The sequence below is a fragment of the Peromyscus maniculatus genome, chromosome X (genome assembly GCF_049852395.1).
Source record: "Peromyscus maniculatus bairdii isolate BWxNUB_F1_BW_parent chromosome X, HU_Pman_BW_mat_3.1, whole genome shotgun sequence".
Lineage (NCBI taxonomy): Eukaryota > Metazoa > Chordata > Mammalia > Rodentia > Cricetidae > Peromyscus > Peromyscus maniculatus.
The window spans coordinates 34,728-60,575 of record NC_134875.1 but is presented as its reverse complement, the minus strand read 5'-3'; the positions used below and the strand labels follow the sequence as shown (position 1 = coordinate 60,575).

Here is a 25,848-nt window from a genome sequence, read left to right as displayed (position 1 = left end):
TATAGGAAAGTTTCAAGAATGAGAATCAATTAGCATGTTGAATATTCTTGAGAAATAAAGTAAGGTGATAATAGAAAAATGATCATTTTATAGCATAGAGGGAGGTTGTTGGTGATTTTAGGAAGCATTATATTGGATTTTTAAGGGCAAAAGCCAGAGTATAGTAAGTTGAGGAGTTAAAAGTAGGTAGAGAAGCAAAGATAATATATAGACAAGAGTCTAAGGAATATAATAACTGCAGAGTGGTGATACATGGTCAAGGGAGGCTTTTAGATCAAGGGAGATAAAAAGTATGAGACACTGGTTTGGAAAGTGTAACTTCCTACATATTTATTTGTACAGAGGACTCTGGAAAGAAGACGGGTGAAGACATAACTCTAGGGAACAAATTTATTCAGGCAGTAGGAATGAAGACGAGATCCTACTAGAAATTCAGATGAATGCCTTTTGCTCTATGTACTGTCCTTTAATGCTGAGAGTTAATTTGTTAATTTCTATATCTTAAACCACGAAACAGAGGAATCTGCTCTGTTTGAGGGAAAAATAAGCATATTCATATCCAAATGTCAGCAAAGTAATTTTTTAGGAAAGTAATTTTTAACTCATGCCATATTGTTTTGGTAATATTTTATTTATGAAGGTCCTACCATAAATTATAAAATCATTCTTCTTTTATAGAAGCTTTGTGTTAATTTAATTTGGTTTCTTTTATGGATGATGCCTTTATATTAGAGGTGATTATCTTAGAGGCATAAATTATATGATATAAATATTACTGGTTCTATATAGTCATGTGTGTTCTAGAATCACACTGTCTGGGTTTAAATCACCATATCACTGTAGCTTTGTAATCTTGAGAAAAATAGTTATGGGGTCAATGCCTCAGTTTCCTTATCTATGATAGCACCGTAACTGAATATAATCCCATTGAGTTGTGGAGATTAAATGAGTTAATTATAAAGTACTTAAACTAATGTCTGTTACAAGGTGAAAACTTAATAAATATGGGTTGTTGTTACTGTTATCATGAATCTAACATCTATTTTCTGCTAAACTATTTCCCTAAGATAAATTTTCAGGATGAGATTATTTCATTAAATTGAGATGGCATCTTTATGTTACTTTGCTATCTATGACCATTGTTTTTCAAAAGAGTATCAGTTTCTGCTATACAATTTATAAATACATCCTGTGTGTACACTGATATGTAACTATAAGCAGTTTAAGTCATAAGTTTGTAGAAAATCTTGAGGTTCTCTCTTTTTTTTCCTTATTGGTGAGGATCAAGCCTAGGGTTACAGGCATACTAAGCATACTTTATATCACTGAGCTGTGTCCTCAGTTCCTATTAAGTCTTCATTGATTTTTATACTATAGTGGCTTGTTCAGTACTATCTCTAGATGGATGTAGATAAATGTTGTTTACTTTTGAAAGCTCATGCCTAAGTAATATTCTAAATCTGTGTCCTTTTTTTTACTTTTAATAGATTGAAGTCATGGCCATTCTTTTTGCTGTTGTTGCCAGGGGAACTACTATCCTTGCCAAACATGCTTGGTGTGGAGGAAACTTCCTGGAGGTGACAGAGCAGATTCTGGCTAAGATACCCTCTGAAAATAATAAACTAACGTACTCACATGGCAAGTGAGTTCTAATCTGCATGTGGTAGAGGGAAGGAAATAATTTTATTGTAATAAAAACAGTAGAAAGTAAGCTTTTAGGTAGATTATTTTGACAAAACAATAATTTGATCAGCTTAGAAAATTTCTGGTGCTAAGCTAGGCAATGTGGCTATAGCTCATGCCTATAATCCTATTACTAGATCCCACTATGAGTTCAAGGCTCTAAACCATAGAATGAAACCCTATCTCAAAACAGTAAAGTCTGGTTTTGTTACTTATTAATTTAACTTATGATTATTTTATCCTATCATTAAAATGATATATTAAAGAAAGATATGGAAATGTTATATATAAAATGGCTTTACTATAGAGTTCTAAGATAAGTGGAATGATACAGATAATATAAACAGTATTCTTTTTTCATTCTTTTAGTAAATATTAGCTCAGTACTTAGCTAATGATAGACACTTTACATGTTGAAAGTGATATGACAAGAAATGTGGTATTTGCCTTCGTAAAGATTATGGTTTGATGATGAAATCTGTAGATAGGTATAGTAGAGACTACAAAATAGTGGCATTCTAAGTTAGAAGGAACAGAGTTATGCAGTCATATTTATGACATTGTTAGTCATTCTTTGTGGCTAGTACTCAGCATGATGATAATAAAACTGGGTAGGAGAAAGTCATGCATGGCTTCATAGGGCATATTAAGAGTTTAGACTTAACCTGTAGGCAGTAGAAAAGCACTGAAGGTTTTTAAGGTATTTCAGCTTTTGCTCTATAAAGATCACTATGGTGGCATATTAAAGAGGACATAGATGGGAAATCCTAGTAATCATGTTAAAATGTACCTAAGCTTTCCTCATTGGTGCTTAAAATATTTTATTACTTAATCTTTACTTTTTTAGTTTTTATGTCAGGAAATTCTTATTATTTTCTAGGGTTAAGCCCCTTTACAAGTTAGTTAAAGCTACTGTGAGAAGACACTATGATACAAAATTGACGTATATGAAATAGTCCAGCGATGAGTGGTTCAGAGCTAGTGGGGTAGCTTTGCTATCACTGCTGAAAAATTGTGGAATTCTTTTAGTTGGAGGAAGGGACTATATCTTCCACTATATTATTAGAACCAGAATTTAGTAACATACCTACATCTAGCTACAAGGAAGGCTAGGAAATATAATTAAAATGTAAGTTTTAGTAGAAGAAAATATTTTATACATAATGTGATCTCTACCTAAGTCTTCACCTGCTCCTCCCATGTTTGTTAGGTGAAGTTTAATCACTGAGTTTTTTTTTTCTTTTTAAACTTCTGCCCTAGTTTCAGTCATATAATATTTGTCATCTCAATAAGATAACTTTTACTTCTGTGTACCAAAATAAGAATATCCACATCATATAAATTGAGTACTTGCACTAGACATTCAGCTAGCTAAGCCTAAAACTTCAGAATCATATTTCACTTCTTCACCAAATATTTACCTTTCTTCTACAAGTTTATCAGCCCATTCCTTCTCTATCTCCATTTTTTTTCTTCAGTTGCCTCATCTTCTACTCCTTTAGTCCTCATTTTTGTTTTCCACCCACATTTAACAACTTATTACTCTTCTAATTTCTTTGTTTCTTCATAACATTTGTAATAATTCTCACCTTTTATTGGAGTATGTGCAGGCAATTAATCTTTTTCCCTGCATGTTCTATACTTTTGGCATGTGAACAGATATTACTTTCCTATATCTATTATGTGTTCTTTTTATCTCCACATCCTTACACTGCCTAATTCTGCACTTTTGTATATTCTTTGCTTATTCTTTGCATTCCTCTCTATTACTTATTCTTTAGAATTCAGACCATATATCACTTTTACCCTTTGATACATCTCCATTACCTGCTTACTCTATACTACCCTCAACTTCATTATCATTTTGTTTGCTATGTTGCATTGTTATTCCTTACACTACAATCCCTAAAAAAGTGGGGCTAATGGTTTTATATTCTATATCCTTATTATCTTGCACATTAACTAGTTCAAAGCAGATGCTCAAATGTTATTGTTGAGAATTTGGTAGCAAAGGTATTTGTATTTGCCATACAGAAAAAAGCTAAACAAAAAGAAAAACCCTGTGGCCCACTGGGGATAAATTTTAATTGTGTGCCCCTTCTAAAGCACCATCTCTTCTTTAGGCCCTAAGAATCCAATTATGTTTTTGTATGTAACATTTTAATGGTTAATGTACATATTACTATATTTATGAAGGAGAACTTCTTTTCATGTTTTATTCATTCCTGTCAGTTTAACTAGAGATAGAAATGTATAAGGTAGGGGAGGATGAGAATGGATTGTATTTGTAATCAGTATAGTGAAATTGGACATACTGAACTGGCTTGTATATAGATAGAACTTAGAAGTGAAATAGATGATGCTTAAAACCACAATACATTTTATATCTTTTATTCTACAGTTATTTGTTTCATTACATCTGCCAAGACAGGATTGTGTATCTTTGTATCACTGATGATGTAAGTAACTTGAAGATATATTGCTATTTCACTATGTATACTACTACAGTCAATTATTAATTATCCATACCTATAGTGGGTAAAAGTGATAAAAAATTTGTAGCTGGAAATTTTTTTTTGCACTTTGCATTTGTTGTAAAGAGCATCTTATGACAAATTTTGATACTTGAAAATGTATTACTCTGTTCAGTTTTGATAGTTTCTACTTAATCTCTCTGAACATTTATCAACATACAGTAAGTATATTGAAATTGATATTAATGATTATGATTGTTGTTTTTGTTTTTAAACAATTTTTTTAAAATTATTTTTTGTTCTGAATACACTGACTGTACTTTCCCCTCCCTCCATTTATCCCTACCCTCTACTCCTCCCAGCCCCGCCCCACCTCCTCTCTCCTACAAATCCACTCCTGCTCCATTTCCCTTCAGAATAGAGCAGGCCTCCCAGGGCTATCCACTGAACATGGCATAACAAGATACAATAATACTAGGCACAAACCCTCATATCAAGGCTGGGTAAGGCAACCCAGTAGAAAGAAAAGGGTACCAAGGCAGATGAAAGAGTCAGCAACACTCCCACTTCCACTGTTAGGATTCCCACAAAAACACCAAGCTAATAACCATAACGTATATGCAGAAGACCTAGTATGAACCCATGCAGACTCTATGATTGCCTCTTCAGTCTCTGTGAGCCCCAATGAGCCCTACTTATTTAATGTCTGTGGGCCATATTCTCCTGGTATCCTCAACCCCTCTGACTCCTACAGTTCTTCTTCCCCCTCTTTCTGTGTAGTTCCCTAAATTGGAAATAGCCAATTTGGCCTCTCTCTACCTAATGATTATTATGATTGCTATTAAAGCTTCTCACAATGTTGAATATTAAATTAATTATTTAAATATTTAATAAATTTTTTATGTATCTATTCTTTAGAAAAACAGTATCATAGTACATTATGATCAACTATGTAAATGTATAGTTTACATTGGTTAGGTTGTTTTCTGTGTATGTTGGCTATAAGCCCAGAATGATCAGTAATAATGTCATCAAGGAACATTCTCTCCTTTTCTTTACTCATTAGTTTCTTGTAAGTTCCTCTTATGGTCGCATGTAGCTACATGGCTATTTATTTATGTACAAAGAAGAGAGACTGGGTACTTTGATCTCTTATTGTAGGAATGAGGAAAATATGCCTCTTTCTTTTCTTTTGAAGTTAACTTCTTTTCATGTTATACTGGCATGTGCTTATTTCTAAGCTCTTCTTTGACAGTCATGGAATTAACATGATTTCTTTTTTTTTTTTCTTCCCCGAGACAGGGTTTCTCTGTGTAGTTTCGTGCCTTTCCTGGAACTCACTTTGTAGAGCATGCTGACCTCGAACTCACAGAGATCCACCTGCCTCTGCCTCCCGAGAGCTGGGATTAAAGGCGTGCACCACCACCACCTGGCAAAATTAACATGATTTCTATAAATCAGTGTTGTTAAACTTTCTTGTCACAGACTCCTTTGTCATTGTGGTTACACTGAGAATGTTGTTAACTGTATGAACTAGAACACACAGGAGTCTAAGCAAAATCAATTTTACTTACATATAACACTCAATATATTTTAAAGGATACATTAATGAATATACTTCTTTATGACTTTGTAGCTGGAGAATTTCTCTCCTGCTCCCAAGTCCCGCCAGTCCCAGAGCCCACTTATAAAATAAACACACAGACTCTTACATTATTTAAACTGCTTGGCCATTAGCTCAGGCCTATCATTGTCTAGCTCTCACTCTTTTATATATATTTTACAATACTATTCAGTTCTACATAATAGCCACAGATTCCCTTGTTCTCTCCCTTCCTGCCCCCCTCCCCTTCCCCCTAGCCCACCCCCCATTCCCACCTCCTCCAGATCAAGGTCTCCCCCGAGGACTGGGATCGACCTGATAGACTCAGTCCAGGCAGGTCCAGTCCCCTCCTCCCAGATTGAGCCAAGCGTCCCTGCATAAGTTCCAGGTTTCAAATAGCTAACTCATGCAATGTAGTTCTCACTCTAATATGACTTCATTAACAATACCTGGTCATCACCCTAATAATACTTTTGAAATGTTGATGCATGAAGTTTATTTCAAAATACCCGTAACTATGATATTATATTATTAAGTATTTCTGGAGATGACTAAGCTACAGGTACTGTTTAATACTCCTTTGTTTTGTTACTTCCATTCAAAATTGAAATTTAACCTAAAGAATTATGAAAGTAACAGTGTACTGTGTAGTGGTATTTGCTCTGCCCATGACCTTGGGCTGTTCAGGCCAATTCGTCTTGCCATTTTACGTGACTTCTTAAAAGGAGAGGAGAGAGGGGTCATGTGGTCCATTCCATTTATTTATTTATTTATTTATTTATTTGCTTGTTTGTTTGTTTGTTTAATCAATCCTAGCATGATCTGGATGACCTGGGAATTGAATCTGGTTCCTCTGGAACATCAGTCAGTGCTCTTAACCACCAAACCACCTCTCTCCTTTTAAGAGGTCATGTACAATGGCAAGAAGCACTACCTCCTTCAGGCCATATAATCCAAGGTCATCAGTGGAGCAAATACCACTACAGTAATATTTCTTTGTATCCTAATACAAGTACCTACTAGAATTCTTACCATTGATCCCAGTTCAAGAATACTTGCTGTAGTGGTGGAGTGATGGCTCAGTGGTTAAAATCACTGGCTACTCTTCCAGAGGACCCAAGTTTGATCTCTAGCACCCACATGGCAGCTCATAAATATCTATAACTCCAGGCTCAGGAGGTCTGGCACCCTCTTGTGAACTCTGAGGCACTGCACACACGTGGTGCATAGGCAAAAAACACCTCCACATAAAATAATGAGTCCTTGATTTAAACTAAGTTGAAATGATGTTCAGTTACATTGATTATCACAATGATTTTTACCTCTAGTTTCACAATAAAGTCCAGCTGTATCTGAAAGGACTAATGTAAAATGCTTAAAATAGATGAGAACTGTCATAGAATCTCAAATGGTCCAAATTGAGCAGCAAAATTCATTTTTTTCTTTTTTTTCTTTTTTTATTTCATTACTTATATTTTTTTATTCTGAGTATTAAAAAAAGTTTCTATGAAAATATACATGACCCAATTCTGCACCCCAATCAAACAGTCCTTAGGGGAAGGATGTGGACTCCTCGAGCAGCAAAATTCTTAAGCTGTGATTTGTTGTATGTGTGCACACATACATATACACAACTTTTTGGCTGACTTGGAGTAGACAGGGTACATCACTTGACATTTTCAGGTGTATCACTGTATTGGAAAGTATTAGTTCAAAATTCATATTAATAGCATTATCTTTATATATTAAAAACTCTACTCTTTTTAAAAATCTTTTATTTGGTTTATGTATATGTATGTATCTGTGTGTGGGAATGTCCACAGAGGTCAGAGAGCAAGTCAGATTCCTTGGAGCTGCAGTTATAGGCAGTTGTAAGCTGCCCAACCTGAGGGCTGAGAACCAAACTTGGGTTCTCTTAAAGAGTAACAAGCTCTCTTAACTACTGAGCCATCTCTCTAGCTCCTAAAACTATACTGTTTTTTATTTATTTATTGAGCATTTTCTTATGCTGGACCTTGTGATCATGTGAAAGAACTGGAAGAACTGAAAATCAATTCCTGACCCCTGAGGTATTAATCTACATACCATTGTTTTTAGTTTGGATCTGACTCTCAGCTTTTTAATTTATTAGCTGTTTGACATATGGCAAGTTAGTTGTCCTTTGAAACTTTTGTTCTTTATCTATGAAACAGGATCAGTTCTGGTTATTCCTCATGGAGTCAGAAAACAGTATTATTATTACTAATATGCCACATATCTTTGTTTATATGTATACATTGGTCACTTTACAGGATTTTGAGCGTTCTCGAGCCTTCAGTTTTCTGAATGAAGTAAAGAAGAGGTTCCAGACTACTTATGGTTCAAGAGCACAGACTGCTCTTCCATATGCCATGAATAGCGAGTTCTCAAGTGTTTTGGCTGCACAACTGGTAATATTTTTCTCAGGACATAGTGTTTTGATTTGTATTTTCTTCTTTATTACCTTCAAACACGATGAATATAGTTGCCCTAACCTATAGAACACTTTTCTGATTGTGTCGCTATAAGCCAACATAATAAAGCTTCCCTATTAAAAATGTAAAGGAGTCATTTTAGTGTAGAAAGCTAATTGGTGATATCCTCTATTACTAATAGTCAGCATATCTCAGGATTTGGAATAGTGTTAATGATAGAGTAGTTTACCCATTTAATGCTTAAATCCACTAAACTTGTCAAGTGACATTTTAACCTATATATAAACCCTTTCCTTATCCATGATGTAAGTTTGAGTTTTGAATAGCTCAAATTAGTCATGTGAAAATCTGTTCATCTGCATAATTTCCTCATTGTCAACTGAATTGATGGTGTGCGTGTTTGTGTAACTCTGAAATGCCACCATAGTCAAAATAAAAAGACCTTTCTATTAACCCTAAATTTTCCCGCATGCCGCATGTCACCCTGTTCCAGCAAATTATTGATCTATATTTTATCTCTATAGATTAGTTTTTTCCCTAGAGTTTTCTATAAATAGCAATCATAAAGTAAGTACTCTGATGTGTCTTGTTTGTTTTGCTCATTAGAATGCTTCTAGTACTCATCCATGTTGAGTAAGTCAGCAACATATTTCTGTTTTCTCCTGAACAATACTGTATACATACTGTTTTACTCATTTACCTGTTACTAGATGTTTGGGTTGTTAGTTTTTAACTGTTATGAGTGAAGCTGCTGTGAATCTCCACATACGAGTTTTTGTGTGGGCATATGTTTTATTTCTCTAGTAAATAAATACCTAGGAATGGAATTTCTGGGTCAGATGGTGATATGTAATTTAAAAATTTATCACATACTATTTTTCCAAAGTGAATGTACTATTTTAAATTCTCATTGGCAATTCCAGTGTTTTTCATCCTTGTCAACATTTATTGTCTCGTTCATTCTAGCTATTCTGGAGGGTATGCACTGGTAGCTCATTGTGTTTTTAATCTGTATTTTCATGATATGAATGATGGTGAGCATCTTTCAAAATGCTTTCTTTTTATCTGTCAAAGTATTTGGGCACAAAGACATAACCTCTAACTATTATTTAATTGTGAATATGGGAAACTATACATTTTTAATCAGTTTTTGTAAACAAATTGCTAAATGGTCTTATTAATAAAAAAAAAAAAACAAAAAACAAAAAACAAACAAAAAACCTGGAGCCAGATATTGGGGTTAAAACCTGAGAGATCAGAGAAGCAGAACAAGCCACAGCCAACCTCACCTAGACAATTTCTCATCCAATCTTGTTTCCATGAATCCTCAAACTGAAAGCTTCTGAGTCCTCACCTGAATAGATCTCAGCTGAACTGCTGATAAAAGCTTAAAAGCTTCTAGTTCCTGGCTTCTAGCCTTATATACCTTTCTGCTTCCTGCCATATTACTTCCTGGGATTAAAGGCATGTGTCTTTCCCAAGCAAGACATGAGATCTCAGGTGCTGGGATTAAAGCTGTGTGTCACCACGCCTGGCTCTTCAAAATATATACTATCATTAGTCTTTTAGATTCTAGATCTTGAGAGAAGCCAATGAAAATAAGAGACATGTTGTGATCCCAGCAGATAGAAGGGCAGATATTAAAAGAAGTGAGCATGCCCCTATTTCATCATATCCAAGAAGTGAGGAAAATCAAGGGTACCTGCCTCTCCCCATCCCAACTATAGTAATTTTTAATTTTTTCCTTCCTTCTATATAAGCACAGATTACATATCCCCTCATTTCTGCCCAAAGAGTCTCATATATTTCATATTATAATATATTCACTGAATTTTACTTAAAATAAGGTATTTTATGCTAAAGTACATTCCATATGAAAGCAATTTTCATACTGCCAATATTTTTTCTAAATGTAATACTATTTTTTCAGATATATGTATCTTTTATATAACAGATCCATAATTATATAGCATTCCTCAAAATAGGTTGTTATTCTTTATTTCTTATTGTAAATAATGTCTTAATATTGTATGTTAAAACTTAATATCTTGTAGAAGCATCACTCTGAAAATAAAGGGCAAGACAGAGTGATGGAGACTCAAGCACAAGTGGATGAACTGAAAGGAATCATGGTCAGAAACATAGGTATGTTTCAGTGGCATAGTTTCATTCATATGAACACAAATAATAATGAATTACTAGATTGGAGTCAGATTGTAGGGAGGCTGAAACAGCACTTCCTTGTTTTCACCATCTGTGTCAGGGGTTCTCAACCTTCCTAATTCTGTGACCCTTTAATACAGTTTCTCATGTTGTGACCCCCAACCATAAAATTATTTTCATTGCTACTTCATAAATGTAATTTTGCTACTGTTATGAACCATAATGTAAATATCCAATGTGCAGGATATCTGATATGCAACCCTTGTCGGGGTTGAGAACCACTGATCTAGATGCTGATATATGGTCTTGCCTTTGTTGGGTGGGTGTTTGGTTTCTGTTGCTCTCTGCTTCTTAGGAGGGTGTGGTGACTATGTATTGCTTGGTAGTGAATGCTTCTGGGATCCTATTAAGTATGGTTCCTGGAGGTTCCTGGTTCAGTGCATTTCTAGGTATTGGGAGCTGATACTTAGAAATGGGAATGAGCTATAAGAGAGAGGCTGGGGGGCTCCATAGGAGGGAAGAAAGGAGGGTGTTCCAACCATGATCTGTTTAGTACCCTAGGAATGGAGGCAGAGAATCAGGAGAGGCCACAGCATGTAGTCTGCTATAGATCTGGGGATGAGACTTGGGTATTGATTTTGGAGGAAAGGAGGGCTCATTTACCTTCTTCACTGGCCTACTTGGTTCTCTAGATGGTTTTTCTGGTAGGCTCCCAGGGAATGCCTGCTGAAGTTGGGGTCTGAGACAAAGGTATGAGTGTGGAGAAAAGTTAGAGGATAGCTATATGATCCTCTGGAAATGATGGCTAAAAGGGAGGGGAGGCCGCAGCAAGTGGTCTGTTACAGAGCTGGGGTGAGACTAGGCGATTGGATTTGGAAGAAAGGAGGGAACATTGAAGATCTGCAGTTAGCTTGCTTTCCTGGCCTGTGCATCAGGCAGTGTCTTGATTATGATTACTATTGCTGTGATGAAACACCATGACAAAAAGAAACTTGGGGAGGAAAAGGTGTATTTGGCTTACACTTCTACATCATAGTCCATCACTGAAGGAAGTCAGGACATGACCTCAAGCAGGGCTGAAACCTGGAGATGGGAGCTGATACAGAGGCTATGGGGGGATGCTGCTTATGGCTTGCTCAGCATGCCTTCTTATAGAACTAGGACCACCAGCCCAGGGGTGGCCTCTCCCACTCTGTGTGTGTGTGTGTGTGTGTGTGTGTGTGTGTGTGTGTGTGTGTGTGTGTGTGTCTGTGTGTCTGTGTGTGTCTGTGTCTGTATGTCTGTGTCTGTTGTGTCTATGTCGGGGGTTGTTAGCCTATTTGTTTTCTCAATTTATGGTATCCTTTTTGTGAGACAATCTCATGTAAGACTATTCTTAAACTTACTATATAGCTGAGGACAATCTTGAACTTCTGGTTTTCCTGTATTCTAATTTTCTTTCTGTCATTTTGATAAAATATCCTGAGATAAGCAACTTAGAGAAGAAAAGGTTTATTTTAGCTCACAAGTCCATCATAGCAGAGAAGTAACAAAGGCTTGAAGCAGCCAGTTACATGACATCTACAGTCAAGAATACAGAAAAATAAATGCGTACCTGCTTAATGTTCATCTACCTTTCTCTACTCTTAAATGTCTCAGGGTCAGAAACTAGGGAATAATGCTACCCACATTTTGGCTGAGTCTTCTTATATCAATTAAGGCAAACAAGACAAATCCCCACAGATATGCCTACAAGTGAATCTGATCTAGACAATATTTCTTTGTTTGTTTGTTTGTTTTTTGAGACAGGGTTTCTCTGTGTAGCCTTCACTGTTCTGGAACTTGCTATGTAGAGCAGGCTGGCCTCAAACTCACAGAGGCCACTTCTCCCTCCCAAGTGCTGGAATCAAAGGCATGTGCCACCATCGCCTGGCCTGATCTAGACTACATTTCATTGATACTGTCTTCCCAAGTGATTCTAAGTTGTGTCAAATTGTCAATTAAAACTAACCACCACACCCTGATTTAACCTCCAAAGTATTGAGATTATAAGTATGTACCAGTTTATGCAGTGCTAATGATTAATTCCAGGGTTTATGCGTGCTAGCAAAGAGTTCTGCCAAGTGAGCTGCATCCCCAGATCCTCTTATGATGTCCTTGTTTGACTTTAATACCAAGATAATAATGGACCCATATAATAAACTGAGAAATACTCCTTTCTTTTGATTTATTTTTTATTTTTATTATTATTATTTATTTTACAATACTATTCAGTTCCACATAATAGCCACAGATTCCCTTGCTCTCTCCCCCCCTGCCCCCCTCCCCTTCCCCCCAGCACACCCCCCTTTCCCACCTCCTCCAGATCTAGGTCTCCCCTGAGGACTGGGATCGACCCGACAGACTCAGTCCAGGCAGGTCCAGTCTCCCCCTCCCAGATTGAGCCAAGCGTCCCTGCATAAGTCCCAGGTTTCAAACAGCCAACTCATGCAACGAGCCCAGGACCTGGCACCAATGCCTAGATGCCTCCCAAACAGAGCAAGTCAATCAACTGTCTCACCTTTTCAGAGGGCCCGATCCAGTTGGGGGCCCCTCAGCCTTTGGTTCATAGTTCATGTGTTTCCATTCATTTGGTTATCTGTCCCTGTGCTTTATCCAACCCTGGTTTCAACAATTCTCGCTCATATAAACCCTCCTCTTTTCACTAAATAAACAAATTCATGATAAATTGGTGCTACACAAAATCTAAATGGTCTTTTAATAAAAAACTCAGAGCCAGATGTTGGGGTAAATGCTGAAAGATCAGAGACAAAGGAACAAGCCACTGCCACGTCTCATCTCACCAACTCCACGAATCCTCTGACTGAATACCTCTGAGTCCTCAGCTGAAAGGGCCTCCAGCCAAAAAGTGCTTTAGCCGAAAAGGCTTTAGTTGCTATCTCCTCATGCCTTATATACCTTTCTCTGCCCAGCCATATTACTTCCGTCCTAGTGCTGGTATTAAAGGCATGTGATTCCCAAGAACTGGGATTAAAGGTGTGTGCCACCACTGCCTGGCTCTGTTTTCTCTCCTAGACTGAGTCAATATCATGTAGTCCAGGGTGGCTTTGAACTCACAAAGATCCAGATGGATCTCTGCCTCTCAAGTGCTAGGATTAAAGGCATGAGTGCCACTACTGCATGGCCTCTATATTTAATCTATTGTTCTGTTCTCTGATCTTCAGGCAAATTTTATTAGGGTACACAATATATCACAACATTAAATCAGCCTGTATACTTTAAAGATGTGCTAACCTCAGAATGGAAACCAGAATATGTGTTGGGGATGAGGTTTTGCTTTTGTTTCCACCAGAGAAGAAAAGCTGTGAATACCATCAAAATTGATAAAGGTTCAATTTGAACAAGAGAGACCTCTTAATTAAAAGAGGTGATAGTTCATCAACCAGTGTAATCATTCAATTTAAATTAACTTATATGACTAACAAATGCTTTTCATATGATCAGATATATGGACTGTGATAATGCCACCAAGCTGACAAACACCACCCACAGATTGGCTTTGGACTACAAACTACTCAGGATGATATCAAGATTGCTAGCTTAGATGATACAGCCTCACAGACTACTCCAGTCAGGACTTGACCATAATACAAAATTTTCTTTATGTCCCCATAAGATTACCAGCACCCCCAATCAGCAGGATGTAGCCTAGAAAACTATGCCCACATTCCCAAACAATGGATTATGGATTTTGTCTTTGTTTAGGGGTTTGTTAAAAATTGTTATTGGTCAATAGTCAATCTCTTTTTAAAAATAGAAAGGGGATATGATATAGAAATGTATTATGTAGAAATGATAGGATAAAAAGGTAGATTATTGAATCTACTCAGAAAAAAAGAGATATAGATATGATAAGATAAAAAGGTAGATTATTGAATCTACTTTTAGAAAACAACTACTAGTTTTAAGTATTTTACATTGGATTGGATTTTTGTATATTGTATACAAAGATTATTTTTGTTAGAACATACTGTACATACATTTTTAATCTCATTCAACATATTGTACCTATACAACTCACTTAACAATGTAATGCAATTTTTTAGTTCTTGAAAGTTATTATTATCAACTATTTAGGATAAAAGAAATGCAGGTTAATTGTTAATCACCTATTACAATGGAACTTGACGGGTTAGGTATGTTTTCAAGGTCAGACATATATTTTAGATAAATAGGTTGTCTTTGAACACTTCAGAGATATACAGAATGTGGCATTTAAGATATTTCAATAAAATAGATTCCTTTTTTATGATAATGAGACATGTCTGCTCCTGGCAGCACCAATCTACTTCAGAGAAGATGATGGGCATCGAAGAAACTCCATATGGAGTTTACTTTCTTTGTGGCAAAAGTTAGCCACTGGGCAAGAAAATGTCCTTGCCTTGACTGCTGACATTATGCTGTCCAAATGGGACAAGCAGTACATAAAAGAAAAGACTACCAAACTTTACTAAGACAAGGTAGGAAGGTCCTTTAGAAAATCCTGCTTCACAGATAATTCTGTCAGATATGCTAGGCCTGTAGGCCGAAGATAGGGGCTTTAACATTGCAGAGGAACCTTGGGTGACTATTCAGGCAGCCAGCTGTTTATGTCATTTCTCACATTTTTTAGAAGTTGCTTATTTGCATTTCCTGCTTTCTCAGTAAATGTTATTTTCTTCTTGGGTTTCTGATGGAGTTGAAGACTAGATAGTTATAGGTATAGTTTTCCTCGATAACAAATTCAGAAAAGAAACTCACTAAAGAGGTATAAAGTGTATAAGTTCAAAAAACATCAAAAGATAGTTTGGGGTTGGTAATACAAGTTAGCATAGAAAGTGAATTAGATGCAACACTTTGGACTCACCAAAATATGATAAATAATGGAGTATTTTCTCTGAATCTGTCAAATGTTAATGGACTGGATATTGTTAATGTAATTCTTGACTGTATATATTATATATAGTTATTGTACTTATTGTATATAGTTTTTCTTATATTAGTTATAACCTTTTATTATTTTAGACAAAAAAGGGGAAATGTGGTGATATATTTTGTACTCTAATAAAATTTGCCTGAACATGAGAGAACAAAACAAGCCACTAGATTAAACATAGAGTCCAGGCAGTGGTGGCACACACCTTTAATCCTAGCACTCAGGAGGCAGAGATCTATCTGGATCTCTGTGAGTTCAAAGCCACCCTAGACTACATGAAATTGACTCAGTCTAGGAGAGAAAACAGAGCCAGGCAGTGGTGACACACACCTTTAATCCCAGTACTTGGGAATTACATGTCTTTAATCCCAGCACTTGAGATCTCATGCCTCTGCTACCAGTACTTGGGAATCACATGCCTTTAATACCAGCACTAGGAAGGAAGTAATATGGCTGGGCAGAGAAAGGTATATAAGGCGTAAGTAGACAGGAACTAAAGCCTTTCTCAGCTGAGGAAAGCTTTTTTCAGCTGAAGAGCCTTTCAGCTGAGGACTCAGAGGCATTCAGTCAGAGGATTCATGGAATTGGTGAGGTGAGACATGGCAGTGGCTTGTTCCTTTGTCTCTGATCTTTCAGCATTTACCCCAATATCTGGCTCTGGGTTTTTTATTAAAAGACCATTTAGATTTCACTTAATAAATTGGTGTGTATTTTTCCTGAAATATTTTATATAGAATTTATCTTTGAATCTATCTAGGCATTGATTTTTCTTGTGCAGGATTTTAAATTTATTGACTTATTTATTACTATATTCAAATTTTCATTTGTTAATTATTTATGTGTGGTACCTGGTGCATGCCATGGTGTAGATGTAAAGATCAAAGGACAACTCTGTGGAGCCTATTCTCTACTATATTTATGTGGGTTCTGGATATTGAACTCACATTGTCAGGCTTAGTGACAAACACCCTTACCTTCTGGGTTGTTTTGCTGACCTCAAAATTACATGTTTATTGTAAGAATATTTAATAATTAAGTTTATAGGAAGAAATAAAAGATGAGAATTTAGAGGACCTCAAACATCTAGAATGGGCTTTGTTTAATGCCAGAGAGGTACCATCTTGAGTACTGGCCTCACCATGGTCAGGGCAAAGGACCTAATCACTCAGTGACCAGAGTTCAAGAGAACACAGTTCACATTCTCAAAACTGGGATTTTTGTAATGATAGGGTAATGGGGAAGGCATTTATTAGGGGCAGAGTAGGGAAGTTAGCTGTTTTCCTTAAATAAGCTGTTTTGAAACTGTAGAGTCTGTTGTCTCTTTGCAACTACCAGTTGTCTTTAATTGTGATCAGCTGCTTTTCTTCTGCAGTCAAATAGTGACTTCATAGAATTTTGAGTTTTAGGGCCTTTGCTTTGGCGAGTGGGTTCCTTTATTTCTAATATAAAACATTATTTCTCTTTATAAAATTATTTCCAGATTTGGTTGCTCAACGTGGAGAAAGATTGGAATTACTGATAGATAAAACAGAAAACCTTGTGGATTCAGTAAGTATAGAATATATTTTTTCCAAGGTGTTAGAACAACTGCACTGATGTCTAAGATAATATGGAAATGTGTTAAATTTTATGCTGAGGTGGTTTGTTTCTCTGTTCTATTATTCCTTTCTCATATCTATTATGTCATTATATTGTGATAGAAGGGTAAAGATGAGACATATAAAACAACCACATTCTCTCAGCAACCATTAATGAAGCTTTTGTTTAGAAAATATATTCAATATACAGAAATAATTTCCTAAAACTTTGGATTAAGGCAAAGTTTTTTGACTGATAATTCATTATGTACCTTTACTGTAAGTTTCAGCTTATTGTGACTCATTGTGAATCCTGAAACTGTGCAGTTCCCTTTGGTGTTTATAGTATTAGCTTGACCTTTTCCTTTTATCAAGCCAAAGGTATAGGTTGAAATGTGCCATTAATCCTTAACTGAGAGAAGTGTGTCCCTGTGAGTTACTTGTTCTATTCTCACATATTTCTTTAGATTTTATTTTTTTATTCTTCTCTCATATATTATATCCCTCCTTTCCCTCACCCAGTCTCTCTCTCCCACCTCCCCAGGTCCAGCCCCCCATGTCTTCCCTCAGAAAAGAGCAGGCCTCCCAGGGCCATCAACCAAACATGGCTTACTATGCTATAATAAGACCATACACATACCATCATATCAAGGCTGAACGAGGTGACTCAGTGGGAGGAAAAGGGTCCCACAAGTAGGCAAAAGAGTCAGAGACAACCCCGACTCCCACTGTTAGGAATCCCACAAGAATGCCAAGCTCCTCATCCATAACATATTGTAGAGGATCTAGTCAGACCCCTACAGGCTCCCTGATCTCTGTGGGCCCCCATGAGTCCTGGTCAGTTTAGTCTATGGGCTGTGTTCTCGTGGTGTCCCTATCTTCTCTGGTTCCTCCTATCCTTTCTTCCTCTCCTCCTCAGGATTTCCTGAGCTCTGCTTAATATTTGGCTGTGGGACTCTGTATCTGTTCCCATCAGTTGCTGGATGTAGTCTCTTTGATGAGGATTCTGCTAGACTCTGGTCCCAGAACACTCTACAGGCAGGACAAACTGTACATTGAAGGTTTTGTGGCTGGGTTGATATCCCATCCACTTGAGGCTTTGTCTGGTTATAGAGGATGACCGATCCAGGCTCCATGTCCCCCATTATTAGGAGTCTTTGCTAGGGTTATTTTCCTAAATTCCATGGAGTTTCCATTACACTAGGTTTTTGCCTCACCCCCCAAATGCCCCTCAATTCCAGTCATTTCTCCCAGTATTTTTCCCCCACCCTGACTTGATCTCTCCTGTTCCCAACCCCACTCACCCCCAGTCCACCCTTGAAATCTATTCTGTTATCCCTTCTCAGGGAGATCCTTGTGTTCCCTCCTTAAGCTCTCCTTGTTACTTAGCCTTTCTGGTTCTGTGGACCTTAACATGATTATCTTTTACTTTATAGCTAATATCTACTTATAAGAGAGTACATACCATATTTGTCTTTCAGTGTCTGGGTTATCTCACTCGAGGATAAATTTTTCAAGTTCCATCCATTTGCCTGCAAATTTCATGATGTCATTGTTTTTAACAGCTGAGTAATAAATACTCTGTTGTGTAAATTGTGTTAGAATTTTGATGGGGATTGTGTTTAATCGGTAGATTACTTTTGGTAGGATGGCTGTTTTTACTATGTTAATCCTACCAATCCATGAGCATGGGAGATCTTTCCATCTTCTAATATCTTCTTCAGTTTCCTTCTTCAAAGACTTGAAGTTTTTATCATACAAGTCTTTTACTTGCTCACTTAGAGTTACCCCAAGATATTTTATATTATTTGTGGCTCTTGTGAAGGGTGTTATTTCTCTGAATTCTTTCCCAGTCTATTTGTCATTTGTATATAGGTGTGCTACTGATTTTTTTTTAGTTAATCATGTATCCAACCACTTTGCTGAGCGTGTTTATCAGATGTAGTAGTTTCCTGGTAAAAATTTTGGGGTCAGTTATGTAATAACTATCATATCATCTGCAAATAATGATACTTTGACTTCTTTTCCAATTTTTATTCCTTGATCTCCTTTAGTTATCTTATTGCTCTAGCTAGAACTTCAAGTACTATATTAAATAGGCATGGAGAGAGTGGACAGCCTTGTCTTGTTCCTGATTTTAGTGGTATTGCTTTGAGTTTCTCTCTATTTAATTTTGTATTGCCTATAAGCTTGCTGTGAATTACCTTCATTATGTTTAGATATGTCGCTTGTATCCCTGATCTATCCAAGACTTTTATCATGAACCCATGTTGGATTTAGTCAAAGGCTTCTTTAGCATCTAATGAGATGATCATGTGATTTTTTTTTCTTTCAGTTTGTTTATATGATGGATTACATTGACAGGTTTTCATATGTTGAACCATGGCTGCATCTCTGCAATGAAGCCTACTTGATCATGGTAGATGATCTTTTTGATGTGTTCTTGAATGTGGTTTGCGAGTATATTATTGAATATTTTTGCATCAATGTTCATGAGGGAAATTGATCTGTAATTCTTTTTATTTGTTGAATCTTTGTGTACTTGGAAGTCTTTATTTTTTTTCTTGATTTCTACCTTGATCAGTATGGAGTTGTTCAATTTCCATGAGTTTGTAGGATTTCTGTAGTTTCTGTTGTTGCTGATACCCAGCTTTAATCCATGGTGGTCTTTTCTTCTGACTGATGTGGCCTGCACCTGAGCAAGGGAAGTCTGCTGGCTTTGTGAGTAGGTACTGGCCAAGGGATGGGCAGTGAGTGGAGGAGCCGGGGGGGGGGGGGCTGTCTATTTTCGATGCAGTTCATTGTAAAAGTGTTTTTGGAAAACAGTGATAAATATGTAGAGATCTTTTACAGAGTAAAATTTAACAGATTGAAAAAATCAGTGATTGATTAATCATGGTATTAATTACTTTTTCATTGTTCTGACAAAAACAATTTAAGGAATAGTTTATTTTGACTCACAGTGTGAGGGCTCAGTCCATTATGGTGAGGAAATCATGGAGGCAAAATCTTGAGGAGGCAGATGGTCAAATTGCATATACATTTAGGAAACAAAAAGCAATGAATGCTGACATTCAGCTAGCTTTCTCTTTGTTCTGTCCAGAACTCCAAGTCAGGGAATGGTGCTGCTCATATTTAAGGTGGATCTTCCCACCTCAGTTAACCTAATTTAGATAATTTATCACAAACATACATACATGTCCCGACGGTGATTATAGATACTGTAAAGATGACAATAAAACATCATAATCATGTTGATTGTGACTAGCAATAAGACTGTAGTGATTAAGAGCCTGAACTCTAGAATCAGACGGTCTGCATTTTAATACCACTTGTTAGTAGTGTGAGCTTAAACACATTACTTAATTTCATTATGCCTAAATTGCTATAATCTATAAAATGGCAATATACTTTTTTCATTGATTTTTGAGAATTAAACTATATGATGCATGTAAAGTGCTTAACATCTGTTACATTCTAACAGGTATTTGAAGTTATGTTGTTAATTTTAATATTAGTATTGATTAATAGCAGCTTTTAGGAGGCTGTATGACAACTGTTGTGTTTTGTAGCATTTTATAGGTTTTTTCATCATTATGTGGTAATTAGAAGAATGATATAAAGATTCTTAACTTTTTGAAAATTTCATATATGCTGATAATTCATTTTGATTAACTCTAGCCACCTTCCCTTCCTGCTAATTCATCCCTTATCTTCTCCTATGTTTCTCTCCCAACTTTGTGTGCTGATTTCATTTAGTTCTTCCTGTATGTATTCATTGGTGTAGAACAATCTACAAGAGCATAGGTAGCCTCTTGGGGATGACATTCCTAAAGAGAAATGACTTTTCCTCCCAGAGCAGTCATCAGTTGACATTAGGTCCTTAGTTAGGGGTGGGATCTCATGAGACCCTCCCACATCTATGCTTGGATTTTGGCTGCTTTAGTCTTATACAAGTATTCACAGATACCGTGAGTTTATACATTCAGCTCTAATCATATCTGGCAAGAAGAGTTTTGATGCAGATGTCCAGTGCCTTTGGCTCTTACAATCTTTTTACCCCTATTCTGTGATGCTCCCTGAGCCTTAGGAGGAGGAGGAGGTGTGATATAGATGTCCCATTTAGAGATGGGCAGTCCACAGTCTGTTATTGTCTACATGCTGACCAGTTTATAAGTTTCTTTATTTATCATTTATTGTAAAAAGAAGCTTCTCTTGTATGGATTGGGAGATGCATTGTTACAAAGTTGAGAACTTATTATTATTCCCATTTTGCAGAATAATAATATTAGATTATCCCCTAAGGCCTATGATCTAACCATCTATGGGATTTTGGGCCTACTTAACCATACCAGGCATGAGTTCCATCTTATGGATCAGACTTTAGATCCATGTAGATATTTGGGTGGCTGGATGTAGAGGGGATTCCAGCATTGATGGGAAACATATTGGCAGGGGTGACAGTAGTAGTGTTCATGTGGAGGTGATGGTGATCATAGAAATAAATGGTGGAAGAGGTCATGGTGCTTTGGTCATGGTGTCTCTTTACAGCAATAAAAAAGTAAGACACATACCATCTGAGGAGGAAGATACCAAACAGTGATTAAAATACTGGAAACATGCCCATTTTATTTGTTATTTTTCTGTTGCTATGATAAAATACCCTTATCAAAAGCAACTTCTAGATGGAAGAGTTTATTTGGTTTATGGTTCCAGAGGAATAAAGAGTCCATTAGGGTGAGGAGGCATGGCTACAAGCAATAGTCATAGTGGCAGGAGCAGGAAACTGATTACATCATGAAACAGAGAGAACTGGAAGTGTAGGGCAAGGCTGGGCCCCCTCAAAGTTTACCCCCAGTGACATACTTCCTCCAGCAATGCTGCAACTCCTAAACATCCCTAAGCAGTATCACCAATTGGGAACCAAGTGTTCAAATGCCCGAGCCTGTTGGGGACATTTCTTATTCAAAGCATCACGTCCATTTAATCCCCTCTAAAGTCTGGTTTATTACTAAAATATGTCATCCTGATATTAGTTCTGTCAGAGGGGGTACGTATCTGGACATCTTTAAAAATCAATGGATGGTAGCAATGACTTTCTGCATGCTATTGTCATTGCCAACACTGTTGGCAGCTACAGAACCAAATGACCCACAAGATGCAGTAGTAGCAAATCAATACAAACAAAATCAGGAAATATGTAGACAAACAGCTTAACTTTGGGCACAACTGTATGCTTGAAAACCATTTTGCTGAGAGAATCAGCTCCAGCAGGTCAGAGAAACTGGAGAGGAGGTGCGGAGTCGGTGGAAACTAAAGACACTTTTCTGATGGAGCAAAGCTTAATTCATTTTATTTCTCTTACTTCTTTTCTTCTGTCTCTTTATTTTTCTCTTATCCCTTTTATATCACCTAAGACAAAAATTTATATGGAAGAAAAGATTACCTCACAACCACAAATTATGTATTTTCCAAAAGCAAATTAAAAATCTTTACACAGGAAGAAATCACATTATGATCACAAGTTATATGTTTTTTTTTAGAAGCCCATAAGTAGTTAAACACTTTTCTTTGTATTAATATTCCCACTATAGCATCTTCATCCCAAAGCAATGATCCTTAACAAAGTTTTAAGCAAGCCAAGTATATTTCAGCCAATTCCTTTTGTACTGGCAGGCAGCTGTTTACAGTTTAAGTAAAGCAGATTCCTCTCCTATTTCTTTTTTTTTTTTAATTAAGAGATTTTCCATTCATTTTATATATCAACCACAGCTTCCTCTGTCCTCCTTCCTCCCACCCCTTAGCCTTTCCCCCCAGCCCACCCCGCATTCCCACCTCCTCCAAGGCAAGGTCTCCCATGGGGAGTCACCAGAGCCCAGCACATTCAGTTGAGGCAGATCAAGCCCCTCCTCCCTGCACCAAGGCTGTGCAATGTGTCTCACCATAGGCACTAGGCTCCAAAAAGCCGGCTCATACACTAGGGACAGATCCCGATCCCATAAACAACTGTCTCGCTTATCCAGAGGGCCTACTCCAGTACCATAGATGGGCCCTTCAGCTATTGGTCCACAGTTCATGCGTTTCCACTAGTTTGGCTAGTTGTCTCTGTACTTTTTCCAGTCATGGTCTCCATATCCTTTGCTCATGGAATCCCTCCTCCCTCTCATCGATTGGACTCCTGGAGCTCCACCTGGGACACGGCCGTGGATCTCTGCATCTGCTTCTATCAGTCACTGGAGGACAGTTCTATGATGACAGTTAGGGTATTCAGCCATCCGATCACCAGAATAGGCCAGCTCAGGTACCCTCTCTACTATTGCCAGTAGTCTATGGGGGAGTCATTCGTGTGGATTCCTGGGGACCTCCCTAGCACTCTGCTTCTCCCTATTCCCATGGTGTCTTCATTTATCCTGGTATCTCTTTCCTTGCTCTCCTACTCTGTTCCAATTCCAGCTCGAACCTCCTGCTCCTCTAAGCTCTCATCCCCTGTCCCTTGCCTTCCATCACCCCTCCACCCCCAGTTTGCTCATATAGATCTCATCCATTTCTCCATCGATGGGCAATCCATGTGCCCTTCCTAGGGTCCTCCTTATTAGCTAGCCTCCCTAGAGCTGTGGGTTGCAATCTGGTTATCCTTTGCTTTATATCTAGTATCCACTTATGAATGAGTATATACCATGTTTGTCCTTCTGAGTCTGGGTTACCTCACTCAGGATGATATTTTCTAGTTCCATCCATTTGCCTGCAAACCTCATATCATTGTTTTTCTCTGCTGAGTAGTATTCCATTGTGTATATGTACCACATTTTCTTTATCCATTCTTCAGTTGAGGGGCATCTAGGTTGTTTCCAGGTTCTGGCTATTACAAATAATGCTGATATGATTATAGTTGAGCATGTGTCCTTGTGGTATGATTGAGCATTCCTTGGGTATATGCCCAAGAGTGGTATAGGTGGGTCTTGAGGAAGATTGATTCGATTCCCAATTTTCTGAGAAACCGCCATACTGATTTCCAAAGTGGCTGTACAAGTTTGCACTCCCACCAACAGTGTAGGAGTGTTCCCCTTGCTCCACATCCTTTCCAACATAAGCTGTCATCAGTGTTTTTGATCTTAGCATTCTGACAGGTGTAAGATGGTATCTCAGAGTCCTTTTGATTTGCATTTCCCTGATGACTAAGGATGTTGAGCAATTCCTTAAATGTCTTTCAGACATTTGAGATTCTTCTGTTGAGAATTGTCTGTTTAGCTCTGTAGCCCATTTTTTAATTGGATTGTTCAGTATTTTGATGTCTAGTTTTTTAAATTCTTTATATATTTTGGAGATCAGCCCTCTGTCAAATGTGGGGTTGGTGAAGATCTTTTCCCATTCTGTAGGCTGTCGTTTTGTCTTATTGACCATGTCCTTTGCCCTACAAAAGCTTCTCAGTTTCAAGAGGTCCCATTTATTAATTGTAGCTCTCAGTGTCTGTGCTACTGGTGTTATATTTAGGAAGTGATCTCTGGTGCCAATGCTTTTAAGACTACTTCCTACTTTCTCTTCTATCAGGTTCAGTGTAACTGGATTTATGTTGAGGTCTTTGATCCACTTGGACTTAAGTTTTATGCATGGTGATAGATATGGATGTTTTGCAATCTTCTACATGTTGACATGCAGTGATGCCTGCACCATTTGTTGAAAATGCTTTCTTTTTTCCATTGTACAGTTTTGGCTTCTTTGTAAAAAAATTAGGTGTTCATGGGTGTGCGGATTAATGTCAGGGTCTTCAGTTCAATTTCATTAGTCCACATGTTGGTTTTTATGCCAGTACCAAGCTGTTTTTATTACTGTAGTGTAGATGTAACCGTCTTATTAAATAAGAAACACAGAGCCAATGCAGAGATGAAAGCCCAAGAGGTCAGAGCAATAGCTAAGAGCTAAAAAACCTTACACTTCACTGCTGCTGCTGTCTTCCTCAGCAAGAGTGCTACTTCCTGTGTATCTGTCTTTATATAGACTTTCTGTTCTGCCTTCTCATTGGTTGTAAACCCAACCACAAGACCTCCTCATCACTGCCCATCTATACAGACCTCCAGGTCTTCTATGGTTGGTATTGAGATTAAAGGCGTGTGTCTCCATGCTGGTGGTATCCTTGAACACACAGAGATCTGCCTGCCATGTGATCAGGATCAAAGGCATGTGCTACCATTGCCAGATTTCTGCTATGGCTTGCTATTATTAGCTCTGACCCCCAGGCAACTTTATTTATTAACATACAAATAAAATCACATTTCAGTACAAATAAAATATCACCATATTTCCCCCTTTCTATTTTAATAAAAAGAAAAAGGAAAAAGGTCATAATATAAGAAAAACTATATATAAAAGTACAATAATTATATACAATATATATAAGCAATAAATACCTAAACAATGTCTAGTCCATTTGTATTTGACAAATTCAGAGAAAATAATTCCATTATCTATCCTATTTTGGTAAGTCCAAAATGTACCTGATTCACTTTCTATCCTAACTAATCTTCAACTATAACTAACTAATCTTCAACTCCTTCAGAGACCCAAGAAGGAAATAATATTACCTAATAAAAAAATAAAAACAGGAAGTGCACGCAAGCAGCTTCCAAAAAAAAAAAATGTGAGTTGACGGAAACAGCCAGCTGCCTGGACAGTCACCTGAGATTTCTCCACAGTGTTGGGGCATCATCTTCAGCCTATAGGCTTAGCATATCTGACAGACTCATTTGTGAAGTAGGATGTACACAAGGCCAACAGTTTGACCTCACATTTAGTGAGAGTAGTCCATGTACCAGAAACACCTGAATTCCACTAGTGTCATGTCATGATTCAGGATTTTGAATTCTGGAAATTGTTGATGTTTTTTTTTTAATTCAACTGTCCATTCTTCTTGGCTGTGTGTATGTGTGGCTTCATCTTAGCATCC

At 37.2% G+C, this 25,848-nt stretch overlaps 1 protein-coding gene across 3 annotated transcripts in view; it reads left to right on the top strand.

Annotated features, from left to right (window-relative positions):
• Vamp7 (vesicle associated membrane protein 7) overlaps positions 1–25,848 on the top strand; it is a 54,497-nt gene that overhangs the window by 4,100 nt on the left and 24,549 nt on the right. For 2 of the 3 annotated variants that reach the window (XR_013048136.1, XM_006998058.4), the window contains exons 2-6: positions 1,488–1,642; positions 4,085–4,142; positions 8,052–8,189; positions 10,268–10,358; positions 16,811–16,878. Coding sequence is in view for 2 of the 3 variants with exons in the window: in XM_006998058.4 (XP_006998120.1) it covers positions 1,497–1,642; positions 4,085–4,142; positions 8,052–8,189; positions 10,268–10,358; positions 16,811–16,878 (501 nt within the window). In the remaining variant the exon portion in view is untranslated. The remainder of the gene's footprint in view (positions 1–1,487; positions 1,643–4,084; positions 4,143–8,051; positions 8,190–10,267; positions 10,359–16,810; positions 16,879–25,848) is intronic. The other variant, XM_006998059.4, reaches the window with a different exon arrangement.